Genomic DNA, 17,490 nt, shown 5'->3' on the forward strand with positions numbered 1-17,490 from the left:
TAAATTGTACAGTTGTTTGTCCTGGAGCATTGCTCAAAAACTAAGTACATCGAAGATAAAGCTTTGAAGTGGTCAGGTCTTCTTATGCAAATGACCATATTTCTAAATAATATTAACTAGGTAACAAAGATCTCCTAAATATTCCAGCCGACCAATGGCAGTTTACTGAAAATATGAAATTTAACAAAAGCTTTAATCAAAGTGTGATTTTTTAGGGCTATTGTCTCAAACAGTACTGAACATATTACTATTCCGATGCCATCTTCTGAAAGTCTGGGTAGGAAAACCTCAGCAGGTAGATTTCCAGGCCTCTTGTACCCTTGAATAGGAAATTGCAGTCATCTAAAAATGCTTCCAGAACAAATAAGCCTTTTGAGACGGTCAAAAATGAACAGTGCATTGTGTCCCTAAAGGGCCATATCTCAAAAACTACTTAGAACTTGGAGCTATAACTTGGCAAACCTTCCTCATATATGCTAAGGTATGTTTAAAAATGTTTTCAAAATAATCCAAGGCGATTACAGCAAAAAACATTTTTGGGCTGATTTGACATGGAATGATCCAAAGGTTTTAAACACACACATAAATTTTGTTTTCATATACTGGTATCTTTGAAAGTAACCTTTTGATGTTGACTGTAAGCTACAATGTGCATGATGTACTTCACTTTATCATCAGATATAAATGCTAGCCTATATGACACTGTGAGGTTGCTACTGAAAGTTATCAAATAGCCACCTGTTATCACTTGCATAATCCTTCATGTCTATTTACCTGCCTGTATCTTCAGTTAAGTGCAATTATCCTGATATCACGTTATTTACCTTGACATAATCCGAGAATGGCAACTGCACCCTTAATCCCTCTGCTACCAGTACACCTCCCTCTTTATGGAGCCCAGTGAGCTGCACTGCAGTTACCTGCCACCTTTTGAGCATTCAATCCTTCACATGCACATCTCATAATCGTACATGCTTACATTCCTAAGTGAAGGAGACAAATACCAACTTAACACATGGCATGCGATATATGCAGTTTAATTATGTCTTTACGTCTTGAGTGTTCGTGGAATGTCAGCCGAGTAAACAGGGATGAAATTTAAAGATCAAAGCCGTAAAGGGGGCAAACGTGTCAACAGACTTGTCAAGCTTCCAAAATTGTTTTTCGAAGTATGAAGAGAAATAGTCAGCACTAGTCACGGGCAAGAACCTGACTGAGAAGGTGGTCTGGGCATGCCTCGTGCTTTCTCAGCACCACGGCCAGTGTCGGCTGTAACATTCTGCCACTGAAATCAGCTGCGTCTGCCAGAGAGGCCTCTAGCACGGGGAAAAACAGGGGAGCTAAATTTGCCACAGTGATTATGCTGGTCTCGGGCTGCCACCACGCAGCTAGCAGGCTCAACTATATTCCATACCACTACTGGCCGCGGCTGAGCTAGCACAGGCTAGCACTCGCTAATTTTGATCATTGGTCGCACATGCTACGTGCCTTACAGCACTGGTTTTGTCATGGACTGTTTAAAATAGAAAACAGCTTCCACCGGAGCTTGTTGTCCATGCACGCCCTGTCTCAAACAGTCACGCATAAATCTGTACAAAATGTCACGCACACATATCACGTAACGTGCGCACGCGTACTGGAATGCATGCATGCAAATACAGCCGTCAATCGGACAAAATGACGGCAAGAAAGAGAATTAAACTACATACTTAGTAGATGTTGTGGCTTATTCTGCTTCCTCCTCGACATCGCCTTGCCGCAAACGAAGGCATCAGCCTTTTTGGGCGCGTAACGGACAGCCGGTTCCACATTTCGTAGCAGTAATCGAGGAGACGTACGATCCTCCCCTTCCTCCCCTCTCCATTTTGAGCGTTGCATTGTGGGAGAGGGCCATGCGAATCGTGCACGTTGCACACGCCGGTCAACACTGACTCTGACATTATCGTCTGATCACTTGTAACACGAAGCGATGGATTCCAACAAAATGGATGCAGGTCAAACGGGGTTGGTACTTATATAGCTTAGCACAGCCTGGTTTCCTTACGTTTCCGGACAGTGGCAAAATATCTAAGAGAGTCGGGCTCAGCAGTCGGCATGAGTGACTTTACACATACACATCACAGCCCGACACATGTATATATACAGTAAGGATGTAGCAGTACCGGTTTAGAAACCTATCAGTGAACTTGATCAGCCTACTGTTAACATGAGCTGAGCATGTGATGATTTTATTCGCCCTTTTAAAAAAAATGGCTATGTAGTGTTATGGTTATGTAGTGTTGATTTGTATCTAAAACCATCTTGAACAAGAGTTGTACGTACATGCATTGCAGGTATATTGCATCAGGCACCTGATATAAGTTTCAAGACTCACTTTCTAAACATGGACTGCACAAGTAAACATGACAGTCTTCAACAAAGTAACTTCATGTTAGCTACTGAAATGACATTAAGTCTGTCATGTGTTATACTTTTTGTATTTAACGTATTTATATTAAAGAGCTTATGTATGAATTTTGAAAGATTATTTTCATGTTTCACTCTTTGTATTTACAGACCATGTTAATAAATACATTAGAACAAACAAAACTTTAGTTTATATTATAACTAATTAGGTCTAAATCTGAAATGCTAACGTTTTACATAAACCAGTTTCAAGGCCAATGTAAGGTGTTATGGTCAGTCACTGGAAATATGCTTATAAAATAGACAAAACAAAGTTGAAAATTAATTAACAATAAAACTGAAGACAACAAGATGTGCTGATCAAGAATTAAATAATGAAAAGAAAGATCATCAACTCCATTTCCTGCATAAAACCTACATACACAAGTAAGTTGCAATAAAAAAATGTTCATCCATAAATTGCAACACAACATTGTTTTGTTCACTGGTGTCTGGATGTATTTAGCTGGCAGATAGAATGAAATCATATGATTAGAAATGTGTTCTTGAATGAAGTTTAAAGTTTGTCTTACCTGTTTCAATAAGATACACCTGGCAGTGAGCTTTGTTAGTGTGCTCATCCTTAGCTTACTTCACTTTCCCACAAACTGATGTCTTATTTTCTAGTAGCTGGAGCAGCTATGCAGACGTTCATTTTTGGCATGTCTGAATTTTTGTGTGTGTGTGTCTGGTCAGCATTGTTTGAACTTTTGTGGTTATCTGTTTTTTTCCTGTGTTAACTTATATGGTATCTATATCTGTCTTCATGCCTGCATGGCTGCATGCTCTTTGGGTAGGATAATTGGTTATCTCCCCTTGATGATCATTCTTTTGTGTACTTACATGAGGATGCCGACTTAATTATTTACTTCACCACTTATTCATAGTGATACAACAACTCTGGCCTCGGGATGATGAAGCAGTCTTAGACTTAAGTCAAATTTCATATGACTTAAAATTGTTATTTCTTACATAACAAGATCAGAATATTGATTGACAATGTAAATTCTGTGTACGATGTTGTAAAATAAATTTCACCAAAAATGATGAAAGGAACTTGTCATGTGTAATGATATAAATTTTGACTTAAGTGTAAGACCGCTAAGAACTGTGATTCTTGGGCCAGATGTTTGAATCTGAGTGATAAATTTCTAAATATTTGTTAGACAATATTCTGGTTCACTCTTTACATACAGAAAAGCATTTGATCTCATGTGTTATTTTATTAACTGGCTAAATGTTTCCAGAAAGGATACTGCTATCTTTGGGATCTTGATTTTGTTTTTCTGTCACTGTATGTAGTTAGGCACTTCTGATGTATGCACTCCTGATGTTGAGATCAATGCGATAGAAAGAGCAAACATCACTGTTTAAAACATTTCACAATGAAAAGAAATGATTTCCTCTAACAGCCCCGATGGACAACAAATCTCAAAGAAAGCAGCCAAAAAACAACAGAAAGAAGCAGAAAAAGCTGCCAAGAAAGCTCTGAGAAAAGAGGCGCAAGCTGTGAGTATCTATCCAAGAGTTGTAATTAATAAATGAATAAATCAGATCTTTTGTCAATTAAACGTCCTAATCCCTAAAACGCAAACAGATCAATTTCTTTTGACTGGGATTAGGACTGTGTACAGTGTTGCATATCCACATGGAAAGCTGTTATGTGTTTGACCCATTCCTTTGAATATACTTGTGTGCATTTCTGATTTAACCAATCAGATGTGGGATTGTGAAGTGTGAACTAGAAAATTGGGACTGCCTGATGTTACATTTATTTAGTTCTTATTTTGGGAAGCAGAATAGCCATTCAAAATATATGGGCTCAGTGTTTTAAATATTAAAGTGATGCGACTGCTAATCATGATGCACTTGAGATGTGGGTTCCATCTTGTCATTGGGCAGGGAATTTATGTATTTCGCTGCCCTATTGCACACAGGGCCTAGTTAACAATGACTCGCACAGTCATTTATGTTCATTGAAGTCCATGTATGGCATACAAGTCAGTACAGCACACATGGGAAAGATCATCAGTTACCTGCCAAATGTCAGTGGTTTACCCAAGGCACTCTGGTTTCCTCCACTCATGAAAGTAACCGCCATCAGATAACAACAACAATGAAATAAATAAACAAAATTGATTAAATCAATATCATGATGTATGGCTCAGGTGGCTGATGAAGGAGCCGCCGAAGCAGATTGTGCCCAGGGTCACTACGGGTCTTACCCCATGATGCAGTCTGCAAGTAAACCAGAAACAGTTTTGAGAGACCTGAAGGACCTTACCCCAGAGCTGGCTGACCAGAAGGTGTGGATCCGGGCCAGGCTACAAACAAGCAGGAGCAAAGGTAACCTACCACATATCCTGATATCACCGTTTGTGTACTGGTATGCTATTATCTGAACGAAAACCTGAAAACTCTATATATACATGTAGGTGGAGTTTAAAACTTACCATGTATGCTGGGGGTTTTACGTCTAATGTAATAAAAAATGTCATCGTCGTACTATGAGTGGTTGTATTCCTGAGTATCATATAGATAATGTATTCATTATATAATTGCATTTTGTTACAGGTAAACAGTGTTTCCTGGTTCTTCGCCAACAAAAATGGACGCTACAAGCACTCCTATCTGTGGGAGAGAGAGTCAGTAAACAGATGGTGAAATTTGTGGCTGGGTAAGAATTTACCCTCTAGGACAGAAAAAATATTTTCAGTAAGAATGTGTAATATCCTGGGAAGACTGATCTGTAAATTTGTGGTTTTTAGGTGTAAAGCCTCATTAAATCAAATCATTATGTTTTGAGACAGCAAGATATATTGTCAGATTTTTGGAAAATGAGAAACAAGAATCCACCACCGGAGTTTTAATGAATTAGCTCTAACATTATGCTAAATAAAGAAAGATTTCTTTGACATTTTTGTAGGATAAACAAGGAATCCATTGTGGATCTTGAAGGTTTTGTGAGGAAAGTTGATCAGAAAATTGAGTCCTGTTCTCAGAAGGATGTGGAACTTCATGTGGAGCAGGTAAGTGAAAATACCACGCAGGTATCTTGCAGAGCATAGGTATGGAGAGATTTTAAATGAATAGGCGTATGAAGGAAAAATAGGTGCACTCATGGATCAGATAGACTGAGATTATTGAACGTTTGCAAGTAGCGGCAGTTTATAAATTTGTATCATAGTGTTTTTGATTGTGGGAGTGCTGATGGGACTGATGAAACAGTTGGGTGAGATCATGAAAGTGATGGGAGGGATCATGAAAGTGGTGAGAGGGATCGTGAAAATGATCTGAGGGATCATGAAAGAGATGGATGGGATCATGAGTCAGATGGATGGAATTATGAAACAGATGGATGGGATCACAAAACACATTGATGGGACCATGAAAAAGATGGGTGGGTTCATGAAACAGATGGATGGGATCAAACAGATAGATGGGATCATGAAACAGATGTGTGGCATCATGACACAGATGTGTGGGATCATGAAACAGATGAGTGGTATCAAGGAACAGATTGTTGGATCATGAATCAGGTGGGTGGGATCAAGCAATAGACAGATGAGATCATGAAACAGGCAGGCAGAATGATGAAAGAGATGGATGGGATCTTGCAACAAGTGGGTGGGATCATGGAAAATGGAACATTTGGTTTAATCTGATGAAACTGTAAGGATGGTATCGTGAAATTGCAGGCTAGGTGGGTTGTATAGTGGAACTGGTAGCTGAGCAAAAGTATATTTTGTCAATGAAAAGAGTGCAGTGAATAGTAGATGTATTTATGTAAACCTTAGGTTAATTAAATTAATTGTTGAGGTCTATTTTCAACAATTTCTATATCTACCTGCCTCACCGTTTAATTGTCGAATTAAAAAAAGTGGTAAGTCCATTCTGTAAGGCACTTTGCAGAAGGAAGAGGGCTTTTAAACCCACATTGAAAGGGCTGGTGTGCAGTAATGATAATAAGACCTTTATTACTGCTCCTGCAACTGTTAATCCATTACCAAGTGGAAATGTTGTTGCAATCCACACAAATATTTCCTTCTCGCTTGTCAAAATAACATGGCGTGTTGGTTACACATAGATCTCAGATACGGAAATCAACCTAACACGATGAGACCACGCTGCCCGTCCTAAATGACAACTTTAGCGATGATTTCATCAGTCATCATGCATGTAGAATAGAAAGAACAATTTGCCCAGGCAGTCAAGTGAGAAAAATTAATTCTAAAGGCTCTAGTCAAGGCTTGTGGCTATCATGAGGCAATTGCTTCGTTGTCCATGTTTTCTGCCTGTCCATTCAGATACAATCCAGATTTTGGATTCACCTGATGCATCGTGTGTGCACACTGAGATTTTGAAGAGAGAAAAGTCAAGACTTTATCAGGTTTTCTGCAAATAACTAGTCTGAAATTGATTGAAACTTGTAGGAGTGATCTAAAAGACCCATTTCTTCTCAGTGCACACCAGAAATTTGCACGTGCCGCTTTTGGAGTTGATTTAACGGCTAACTTTGTTCCGCAAATTGCCTTGCGGAACGGACCTACCGCGTTTTTGAACTCGGCGATGAAACATTGAGGCAGTTAAATAACAGAATTGTTGAAAATAAATCTAGACTTCAAATTCAACTAGTTTAAATTTTCGTGCAGGGTAGAACTCTAAAGTGGAGTGTTGGAACCAATTGTTCAATATGTCTGATCTGTTATGTGTTTCAGACATGGGTGGTGAGTCAGGCATGTCCGCGATTACCTTTACTTATTGAGGATGCATCACGACCAGACACTGATGATGTAAGTCGGGTCTCTTTTCTCCTGGCATTTTTTTTAGCCCGTTAGCTGATATCTTAAAATATAGTTTTTCTTTATTATACATGCATATATATTTATACAATTTTCTAGATTATATATTATAAATATATTGCGAATTTCGACTGACATTAGTGTTATTTTAGCTGGTTTTAAACATGTGTCTATTTTTTTTTTATTTTAGATGTTCTTATTATCATATTAAAAAACCATTCATTGGCTCATACTTTAGACTGATTTTTTTCACAATATGGCCGAAATACTGCCACTGTGACATTAAGCCATAATCATTCATAATCCACAACCAAAAAACATTGGAGTTACACGTATACAATATGCGGGACTGTGAATCCGTTCAGTTCTGGAAAGGAGTATGTAATTTTATAATAGCTTGTTATAAAAACAAGTATGGTATCAATCTCCTTCCAGGAATTGGCCAAAGTGAATCAGGACACACGATTGGACAACCGAGTACTGGACCTGAGGACAACAACTAACCAGGCTATTTACCGATTAGAGGCGGGCGTCTGTAGGCTCTTCAGAGAGTTCCTCACATCACAAGGATTTGTTGAAATTCACACACCTAAAATTATCTCAGGTAAGTGCATTACATCACTGAAAGATTGAACATTTGTAGCCAGTGTGTGGGACAATCTGTTGATCTTGGTGCAACAATATTGCTTGTAATATGGTCAAATGCATTTCCTTGATTGACATTTCATCAAAGTTGCCAGATATATTGGATGTGGGGGCCTCCATGGCTGAAGGGATTAGCACGCCACCACAGCGAAATGACCCATGGGCCTCTCACCAATGTGGTCGCTGTGAGTTCAAGTCCAGCTCGTGCTGGCTTCCTCTCAGGTCATACGTGGGAAGGTCTGGAAGCAACCTGTGGATGGTCATGCGTTTCTTCCAGGCTCTGCCTGATTTCCTCCCACCATGATGCTGGCAGCTGTCATATAAGTGAAATATTCTTGAGTACAACGTAAAACACCTATCAAAGAAATAAATAAATATACTGGCAGTGCCCAGAGAACCCTGTGAAGCCAGATATATTGGCTATGCCCAAAGAACCTTGGGAAGCCATATATATATAGTGGCTATGCCCAAAGAACCTTGGAAAGACAGATATATTGGCCATGCACAAAGAACCTTGTGAAGCCAGATTGCCCATTTAACCTTCTATTGCAGCCAGACGTTATCATAATTTATGATTGTTTCAAGTGAGATCATATTTAATACCTTGAAGATGAAAGATGTAGGTATTTATTATTAGAGCAATATTAATGTCATACTAGTATTATTAATTATGTTGTGTATATGTTTTTAGCTGCATCGGAAGGAGGGGCCAATGTGTTTGAAGTGAGTTATTTCAAAGGCAGTGCGTACTTAGCTCAATCTCCTCAGCTGTACAAGCAGATGGCTATCTGTGCTGACTTTGACAGGGTCTTCACAGTGGGTGGAGGTGAGTTCTCAACCAGACATGGCCATAAAATTTTGTCAAAAAATTTTATGTTATGAATATGATAGATATTTTTATCGCTTGATAGATAAAAACTTTTGTCAAAAAATTTTATGTTATGAATATGATAGATTTTACTTTCTTAGATGTCCTTATATACCTGCACATACGTCTTTAAAGGCAGTGAACTATTTTCCATTAGCAAACATTCCAGCAGTTTCTTGCCCTGTTTCCGAATGCAAGCATGCTTCAGTAAGTTTGTCATTTGTTTTTATGCAGTGATACATACACACATGCACAATTCACCTTAAACATTAAGTCACTATACATGCATCTAGTTACTTGTGTACATGCCCGCTCTCCCTCTCTTAGTTTTCAGGGCAGAAGACTCCAATACTCATCGTCACTTGACAGAATTTGTGGGGCTGGATTTAGAAATGGCTTTCCGGTGGCATTACCACGAGGTGGTGGACCTTATCGGGGATATGTTCGTCAACATTTTTAAGGGACTACGTGACCAGTAAGCGTACTTTCCATGTTTCTAATCCGTAGGTTGTACTGACTGTTCTGTCAATCTCACTGCCTTGGAATACAGGCCCCAAATTCATGTAGAACTGAAGCCAGCTTTGTGATTTTATTGCAGGCCATTTTCTGTATAATTCAATTTTCTTTGTGTTCAAGCGATAACAAGCTTTCCGATTGGTAAATTTTTTGCATTCATACCTCGATGAACCTAAGAAATATTTATGCACAGCGGTTTTAGTATCAACTGCTTCACGGATTCATACAGTTTGCACAACGGTTTTAGTATGAACCGCTTCACGGATTCATACAGTTTGCACCGCAGTTTTTTTGTTCATACCTATTGAACTGAAAAACAGTAACAGTCAATCCTTAAATATTTCTTGCAAAAAGTTGGATGATTTTTGTGTAATACTATTACTATCTCCATCCCCATCTAACAGACAGCAACTGTATCTCTATCATGCAAGTTGACTGTGGACTGTAAAGTGTTGTTTTTTGGATGTTTCAGATTTTCAGAAGAGATTGAAACGGTAGGCAGACAGTACCCTTCTCTTCCTTTCAAGTTTTTGGAACCAAGGTGAGAACTAGTCTGCAGATTTCTAGGGCTTGTTGAACAGGTTGAAAAGCCTGGAATTTGAAAATGACTTTCAGTATTCAGCTGGTCGTCTGGCCTAAGAAGTGCTCTTCCGCACAAAAAATGAATAATGGAGGGTCAAAACATCGCCTGAGTACGGTTGTCAAGCATTTACAGCAGTTTAGCTTGCCACTATTTTCGACGCTTTTGTGTTTGTCGAAACGAAAGCTTATAAGCATTATGCTGAGCAGCTCAAAAAGGGCAAAAAAAAAACAGCCCATGTCAACGCAGCCTCAGCTAAAAGTTGCCACTCCACTACATTTCTCGGGATAAGTTCTCCGGTGGCATCTTCTTTAACAACAACAACATTATCTCTAGCCGATCGTTCTGACTCGATTACAAAATCCGACTATCATTCAGCGGTAGAAACTTGGATTGAGGAAATTGGCAGCCAGCCTGATGTGGCAACATCAATTGTACAGAACCCCAGAACTTATGAATGCTGTGTCATGGCAAAATCATTTCTGGCAATGCAGAAGCGTTGGCAGTCAAGGGCCTGCGGCCCCCAAACCCCCATTTGTTTCGTTCTCATCCAGTGGTGACCTACTGGGAGAGGGGTAGAAATAAAGTGCCTTGGAAATCTATCTCCAGTGCATTAAGTGTGACGTTGACCACCGTTCACTCACCTTTAATGGCTTGACCCCAGGGGCTAAAGCTAAACACCCCGTGGAGCCATGGAATAGTGTTCCAGTTCTCTAAAAGGCCTATCGTAAAATCTAGGCTACAGTGTTGTATTTTTTCTTTATTGAGTGTAACTGTTCTCGTCGGTGTAAAGCTGAGATAATGCTCATGTGAAGTAATACACCAATCAGTCAGTCTAAGGCCAAAGTAGGTTGAGGAGGGTTTCAGTCTTTGTTTTTTCTGTCTGCCCCAGAATCATGTCTGTTTCTTGCGTCACACTGCAGGCCTGACAGTTAGGCACAACAACGCGAGTCATAGCACACACTTGTATCCTTGCAAGGTTTCATTCTTTGAAATAGTAATTGGAAAGAAGGAAAGCAGAGCACGATGGTGTTTATAAGAAAGGCAGTGAGGCGCAGTTTTATAAGGGCAGGGCGCTGTGCTCCTCCAAAAACGCCTAGCGAGGGATCTGATATATGGTGAATTATGTGTGTTGTTTTTGATCACACAACAGAATTTAGTTTTAGAATTTGTGAATCATGTGTATATGACATACTGGTATTGTATTTCAGTATATAATTAGTGCTTTGATTTTTAATTTGGAAATTCGACACCACATGTATTGTGACTGAGGCTTTCTGTCCACACATTATTTTTGCAATTTCAGCTTACGTCTGGAGTTTCCAGAGGCTGTCAAAATGTTACGTGAGAATGGCGTAGAGATAGGGGATGAAGATGACCTCAGCACACCAGCAGAGAAGTTCCTTGGAAAACTAGTCAAAGCGAAGGTAAATATATACCTGTCTCTTCTCTTAGTACCAAAGTCTTTGTGACCAGTTTAAAATACTTATTTTATCCACAAATGTTTGAATACATAACTTGTGCTCAGTAGAAATTTCCGTTATATACATGTATCTGATTGTCTTAACTGACTTCCTTGCGATGCATTCAAAGATTTAAAATACTAGTAACACAGTTTACAACTTCCTTTTCAGTACGACACTGATTTTTATATCCTGGACAAGTACCCTTTAGCTGTCCGACCGTTCTACACCATGCCTGATGCCAATAACCCAGTAAGTGTTTATCCTAATATTATAGCTTCATATTCAGGTGCCGTGAGGTATCCTCTTGTAAACTAAACTTTAAATTTTGATACTGTACATCAGGTCACTTTGTTCATGTGTTTCCTACACATAGGCTCTGACCTTCATGTAGAATTTACTACCACCACTGCATGCCATTCAACATTGATTCTGTACAACCCAAGCCTTTAGGGAATTGATCAAAAGTCAGAACATTTGAAATGAACTACTGAGTGTGCGCGGGCAAAGGACTTTTTAAATTGTCTTGGAGGTTGAACCAATGTGTAAAGTCCAGAAGAATCAGGAGGCTGATTCAACAAAGCCATTCTTGACTTGTGTAGAAACTTAAAACCACAATACACTATGCAGTGTATGGCCACGTAGTTTCTCATTTTGATATATATCCATGTTAACACAACACTGGTTAAGTGTTCCCAATTTAAACCCTGTGGTCTAAAAACAAAAATTTAATAACATTTTCACACTTACATGGAACTGGAGTGTACTTGGCCAGTTCAATGGTCCTGCTTTTTGAGCACTGCCTTAAGTTAAAGTGCTTGGTGTATTAATTAATTTAAGTAATTAAATATTCTGCAATTAAGGTTTACTTAAAAAGAGAATTTTTTTTTTTTTTTTTACACTTGACATATACTAAATTGTAAATCTGATACAAATGTTCGGATGCTGCTGGACCATTAAAGGAAAAGATAACTCAAGACCAAATGTACATACATAATGTTAATAAAGTACCCCACAGGAAGTATGCCAAGCATAACTCTGTACTTTTGTGGTTTTGCTCAGCCAAGATATCACAGTTCAAAGTAAGCCAAATTCACATTGCAAGAACTGAAAGCTCCACACATGAGTTATTTCTATAAGCCAAGAACATTGCTGTTTTTTTCACCTGTTTTGTCTTTTAACATCTTTTGATCCTGGTCCTAACCTGCTGAATCCCATGGTCTCATAATTCCTGATTAAAAGTTGATTTGTACAGTTACTAAGCAAGTCATAAAAAAAATGTTCCTAGGCATTTAGATCTGTTTCCACCTCTCTACACACACACACACACACAGATATATATATATATATATATATATATATATATATATATATATATATATATATATATATATATATATACACACACATATACATATATATATGTATCAGGATATTATCATTTGCTGTCTTTTAAAAACTTATAACTCTTATAACCAATAATGTGTACAGGAGATGTACTACATGTATTTGGGCTTCAGTTAATGTTTTTACTTGATCTAACTCTTTCGTCAACAGAAATACAGCAATTCCTATGACATGTTCATGAGAGGGGAAGAAATTCTCTCTGGAGCACAGAGGGTACATGACGCTGAGTTTTTATCCAAAAGGGCATCGGAAATGGGTGTGGGTAAGTAGCACTGGATTGATGTTGTAATGGGAACCAGAAATGGTTGTGGGTAAGTAGCACTGGGTTGATGTTGTAATGGGAACCAGAAATGGGTGTGGGTAAGTAGCACTGGGTTGATGTTGTAATGGGAACCAGAAATGGGTGAAGTATTTCATGGAATATCCCATACTTTTCTTGAACATTTTAGTATAGTGGGAACCTGACATGCATGGAGGCAGAAATCAGACCTTCAAGTTTCCTCACTGACACAAAATGTTGCTTTCCAAGTCCTGTAGACCTCAGCTGGTAACTTGAAGATAAGATATTGCGAATTTCTGTTGATTGATCTTCAGATCTTATGCAGAGTATTGCAACATTATGTGAAGATAGGATGTGACTGTACATTAATGTTATACCATCTTCAGTGCAGAGCTAGTAATCTTCTGTTTTGTTTATACATTTCTATGTGAAGACATTTTTTATATCTTCTTCTTGGTTTCAGACCTGGAAAAGATCAAGTCCTACATCGACTCTTTCAAGTTTGGGTCGCCTCCTCATGCTGGTGGGGGAATAGGTAAGTTTGGAATTGGTGTCGTGCACAAACTTTCTAAATAATGAAAAACATAATTTACTTAAACAGCTATTGCAACGTGTTTCATTAGTTGTGAATACATATGTATTATGAATTACTGTTTTACTTGGGGTTTTCCTTGCTAACTGTTACATACATTGTGTAAGTCTTCTGAGCTAAAACTGTGCAGGTGATTTTATAAGACTTTATATGGCTTTTTTGTTTGTGTTTTAGGGTGTGAGCGAGTGACCATGCTGTATTTGGGACTGGACAATATCAGGAAGGCCTCCATGTTTCCACGAGACCCCAAGCGCCTTACCCCATGAGGACGCAGTGCCCATTTCCCTGCATGACACCCAGAAGAGGCACTTCAACTTTTGCAGTATAAGGGCAAAACTCAGCATTCAATGTTAGACTTTTGAAGTCGAGCTTCCGCGTGAAGCAGATCCTGTTTGGTAGTATTGGATATCTGGAAAGTATATTGTATAATTGAAAAAAATCCATGTATAAAAACTTTGAGTCTAGAAAGATTTTTATAAGTGACTGAATTATGAAATGTATATCATGGTATGCTGTTCATGGTTCACTGCCTTGGATGATCTACTTGATGATTTCCTCTTCGTGGACAAGCTTCGTTTGCTGTGATAATATTCACTTCATGGGGCAATGATATTGAACTGAATTTAAGACTGGAAGATAATTGTTAACATTATTTATAAGAAAGTGTTTACCACCTCTGTTTTGCATACTTATCAATCAGACTTCATGTGTTTTGAGGTCGCTGTCTCGATTGTACTGGTCATAGCAGTATGTGTATTTTGATAAATAAAAATACAGTTTTACCATTGCATATTTTCATGTTATTGTTTCACTAAATAAATGCTGAATACAATTGTTCTGTAGGGAACTTCATAAATATTTCTTCATAAATTATCTTCTTTCTTTTAGTTTTTATTGAATGTTTACAAGATCATTTTTCCCCAGAAATGGTGAGTTCTGCACAGATTTGAAGTGGAGACATGTCATCAGCCTATTCAAAGTGATGGGCTAAGTAATCATGTTTGACAGCAACCTGCGGATGGTTGTGGGCTTCCCCTGGGCTCTGCCATGATTCCTCACACCATAATGCTGGTTGCTGTGGTGTAACTGAAATATTCTTGAGTAGGGCGTAAAACAGGTAAATAAATAAGTACTGGAGAAGCTGCTATTAGGATACTTCAACTGGATTTAATTATCATGGTGTTTTCGTGTGATGTTTGAGTTGAGCAGCATTGTAAACTTGCTGGAATTGCTGGTGTTATATTGCTACAAGTACATATGATCCTGAAATGATCCGAAATAATGTTGCCAGTCACGAACGTATACCTATGTAAGTGAAAAATTCTTCTGTATGGTGTCAACAACAAATAAATAGAATGATAAAGGTGAAAACCTGGTCACACCGTTGTTCGTGGAACCATTTACATCGTGTGATCTTTATTTGGCTCTAAGACACATCCTTCCGGACCGTCTGTGTTCAGCGGTGTCCACTGCCTGAATGAATGGATAATGATAGCTTAACCCCATTTCGGCAGTACATGAATTGCCCTCGACCAGATGGGCTCCCAACTCCAGCTGGGTTCACGTTAATCTTTCCAATGAGGTTACAGGTTCAAATGCAGCTCTCGCAGGTTCAATTGCGAGTACTACTCTGGAAATTCGGCAGGTGTCTGGTTGACATCGGTCATTTCGACGCCCCCACCCCCGTCATCATGCACACACGTACCTGATAGACCTATCCGTCGAATGACGGTAGGCCTACGTGGCGTCGGCCAATCTGCACACAGTGCGTAGATTTTCTCCTGGGCTGTGCGTCATTTTTATGTATTTTTAAGTACATGTATCACGTGTGGTTATGTCTTATGTCTGTATAGGGCAGTGGAAAAGACCTGTGTTAATGCATTGGTGTGCTAGAGACATAGTTTGATTAGGTCGGCACCATTTGGTTTGCAAAACATATATTATATGAACGTGTAAGTACCAATTAGTATATTTTATAAAGATACTTTAGTATCGGTATAAGCGCAAATTGTTCTGCTATATACCAATAAACGCCAATATTATAATTTTCATATCTGATTGATATTTAAAGTCCTGATTAAGAATTCTGTAGTTAACAGGCATATAATACGTGTATGTGTACGACGTAGCACATATAGGTTGGTGTGTACGACATAGCGCATTTAGGTTCGTGTGTACGACATAGCACATATAGGTTTGTGTGTACAACATAGCACATATAGATTGGTGTGTACGACATAGCACATATAGGTCTATTTTAGGACCATTTACTGATATATAAAATGGATACGAAAGCGCCAATGTTAGTGACTGAGCATACAAGCGCCAGCTGCATTGAGCACAACAACTGGTCTTGGTAAGTTGGTGTGCTGTTAAAGATATGGGTACTAAAGTCGTGAAACAGTTATTGTTATTGTATGCATGCGCATGTATACGCATGCTCTATTAGTATAGAATTAGTGTGGGTGGGTAAGGGTACGAGTACAGACGTACTGTAATTCTTCCTAACTTTGGGACAGATATTAGTAGTATTGAAAGTAGAATATTACATTTCTTTACCAGCCTTTTGGTCAAATAAATATATGAGTATGTTGTTCATTAGATTGTGTAAACATGTGAGAAAATTTTTTTACATATATATTAGCTAAAATGAGCAGACCAGGTGTCCCAAATTTCACAAGAAAAAGGGTAGTTTATTTATAGTCTGTAAGTAGCGTCAGTCAGAGGAAGAGACACCCAATCTTAAAATTGTTTCATTCCAACGTGGAAGATAGTGGGTTTTCCTCGTATTCTGTCCGATTTTCTCCCATCATGTATTACTGGCTGTCGTCGTATATAAGTGAAATATCTTGAATTAATAAATCAATTAATCAACAATAACTGTTAACTGTGTATATAGATACCGCTGCCGCTCATGCAAGCAACAAAATGATACAACAAAATAGTCTAAAACATGTGTAAAATTGATAAAAAGAGGCAGTTACCTTCATATAAAGTGAATTCGATAGAATCCAGTGATACAAGTATCATAGCCAATATACATGGAGATCTATTGTTTCTTGAAAAACATTGGATTTTACTCACTAGTATATGTACATTTGTTGAGCGAACAATAGGTGGATAGAATCATGGAAGTAGATTATTCAGGTACCTTCGTGATAGAATTCACTTTGATAAAAAATTTTCAGTCATATGACGACGAAGGAATCCTTAGAGTGCATGTAATGTGCTTCCTTGTTGCAGGACGGATTTCTACCGCTAGTGCTGCTTCACTGAGACGCCTTACCGAATGCAAGTAAACGCCCCCGCCCGAGCAATTATACTGATACGGATCAACCAGTCCTTGCACTATCCCCTTAATGCTGAAGGCCAAGCGAGGAAATTACAACTTCCTCTTTTTAAAGTCTTATGTGTGACTCGACCGAGGATTGACCCTGGATCTACCGCTCCCGAAGCGGACGCTGAGGTTCGAAAAGGTGATACATAAACAAAGTTAATGTCCATTATACCACACTGAGTTATGTGCATGCAGTGCAAGATCCAAAAAATTTGAAGTGTAACTGGCCGCAGATATCAGTTAACTCTAGGTTACAGCACGGCGTACATGCATGTGTCGTAAGTAACTCATATATATAGCCTGTGTATGCATTCAAAGACGAAACAGTGAAGCTTATGTATGTAATCATATGTCTCCGCAAATGCTTATGAACTTTTTTTATGAAGTCCCCATAATTAAGTTAAATCTAACATGGTCCACATTTTCCACCACTATACCACGGCGGTCTACCTACATGTAGACGTATGTTGTACATGTTCGTAAGTTCATATTGAGATACACAGACTGTAAAATGCATGCACCATAACAACAAAATTTCTTCTGATGAACTTAGGT

General features: G+C 38.6%; 1 protein-coding gene across 1 annotated transcript; it reads left to right on the plus strand.

Moving 5' to 3' along the window:
• The first annotated feature begins 1,763 nt into the window (after positions 1–1,763).
• Positions 1,764–14,377, plus strand: LOC135471411 (aspartate--tRNA ligase, cytoplasmic-like). The gene is made up of 15 exons (XM_064750644.1): positions 1,764–2,004; positions 3,858–3,954; positions 4,614–4,791; positions 5,020–5,122; positions 5,372–5,474; positions 7,164–7,238; positions 7,683–7,851; positions 8,584–8,718; positions 9,088–9,235; positions 9,749–9,817; positions 11,163–11,283; positions 11,491–11,571; positions 12,877–12,988; positions 13,470–13,541; positions 13,773–14,377. Exons 1-15 carry the CDS (start codon positions 1,970–1,972, stop codon positions 13,862–13,864), a joined length of 1,590 nt encoding a protein of 529 aa, XP_064606714.1. The 5' UTR covers positions 1,764–1,969; the 3' UTR covers positions 13,865–14,377.
• The last annotated feature ends 3,113 nt before the right edge of the window (positions 14,378–17,490 follow it).

The sequence above is a fragment of the Liolophura sinensis genome, chromosome 1 (assembly GCF_032854445.1).
Source record: "Liolophura sinensis isolate JHLJ2023 chromosome 1, CUHK_Ljap_v2, whole genome shotgun sequence".
Classification (NCBI taxonomy): Eukaryota; Metazoa; Mollusca; class Polyplacophora; order Chitonida; family Chitonidae; genus Liolophura; species Liolophura sinensis.

Bases quoted from the DNA above. Each gene is read 5' to 3' on its own strand.
- LOC135471411 (XM_064750644.1), top strand. From the start codon at position 1,970: ATGGATTCCAACAAAATGGATGCAGGTCAAACGGG. The intron at 3,955-4,613 runs GTGAGTATCTAT...TGTATGGCTCAG, and splicing joins TGAGAAAAGAGGCGCAAGCT to GTGGCTGATGAAGGAGCCGC. The intron at 5,475-7,163 runs GTAAGTGAAAAT...TATGTGTTTCAG, and splicing joins TGGAACTTCATGTGGAGCAG to ACATGGGTGGTGAGTCAGGC.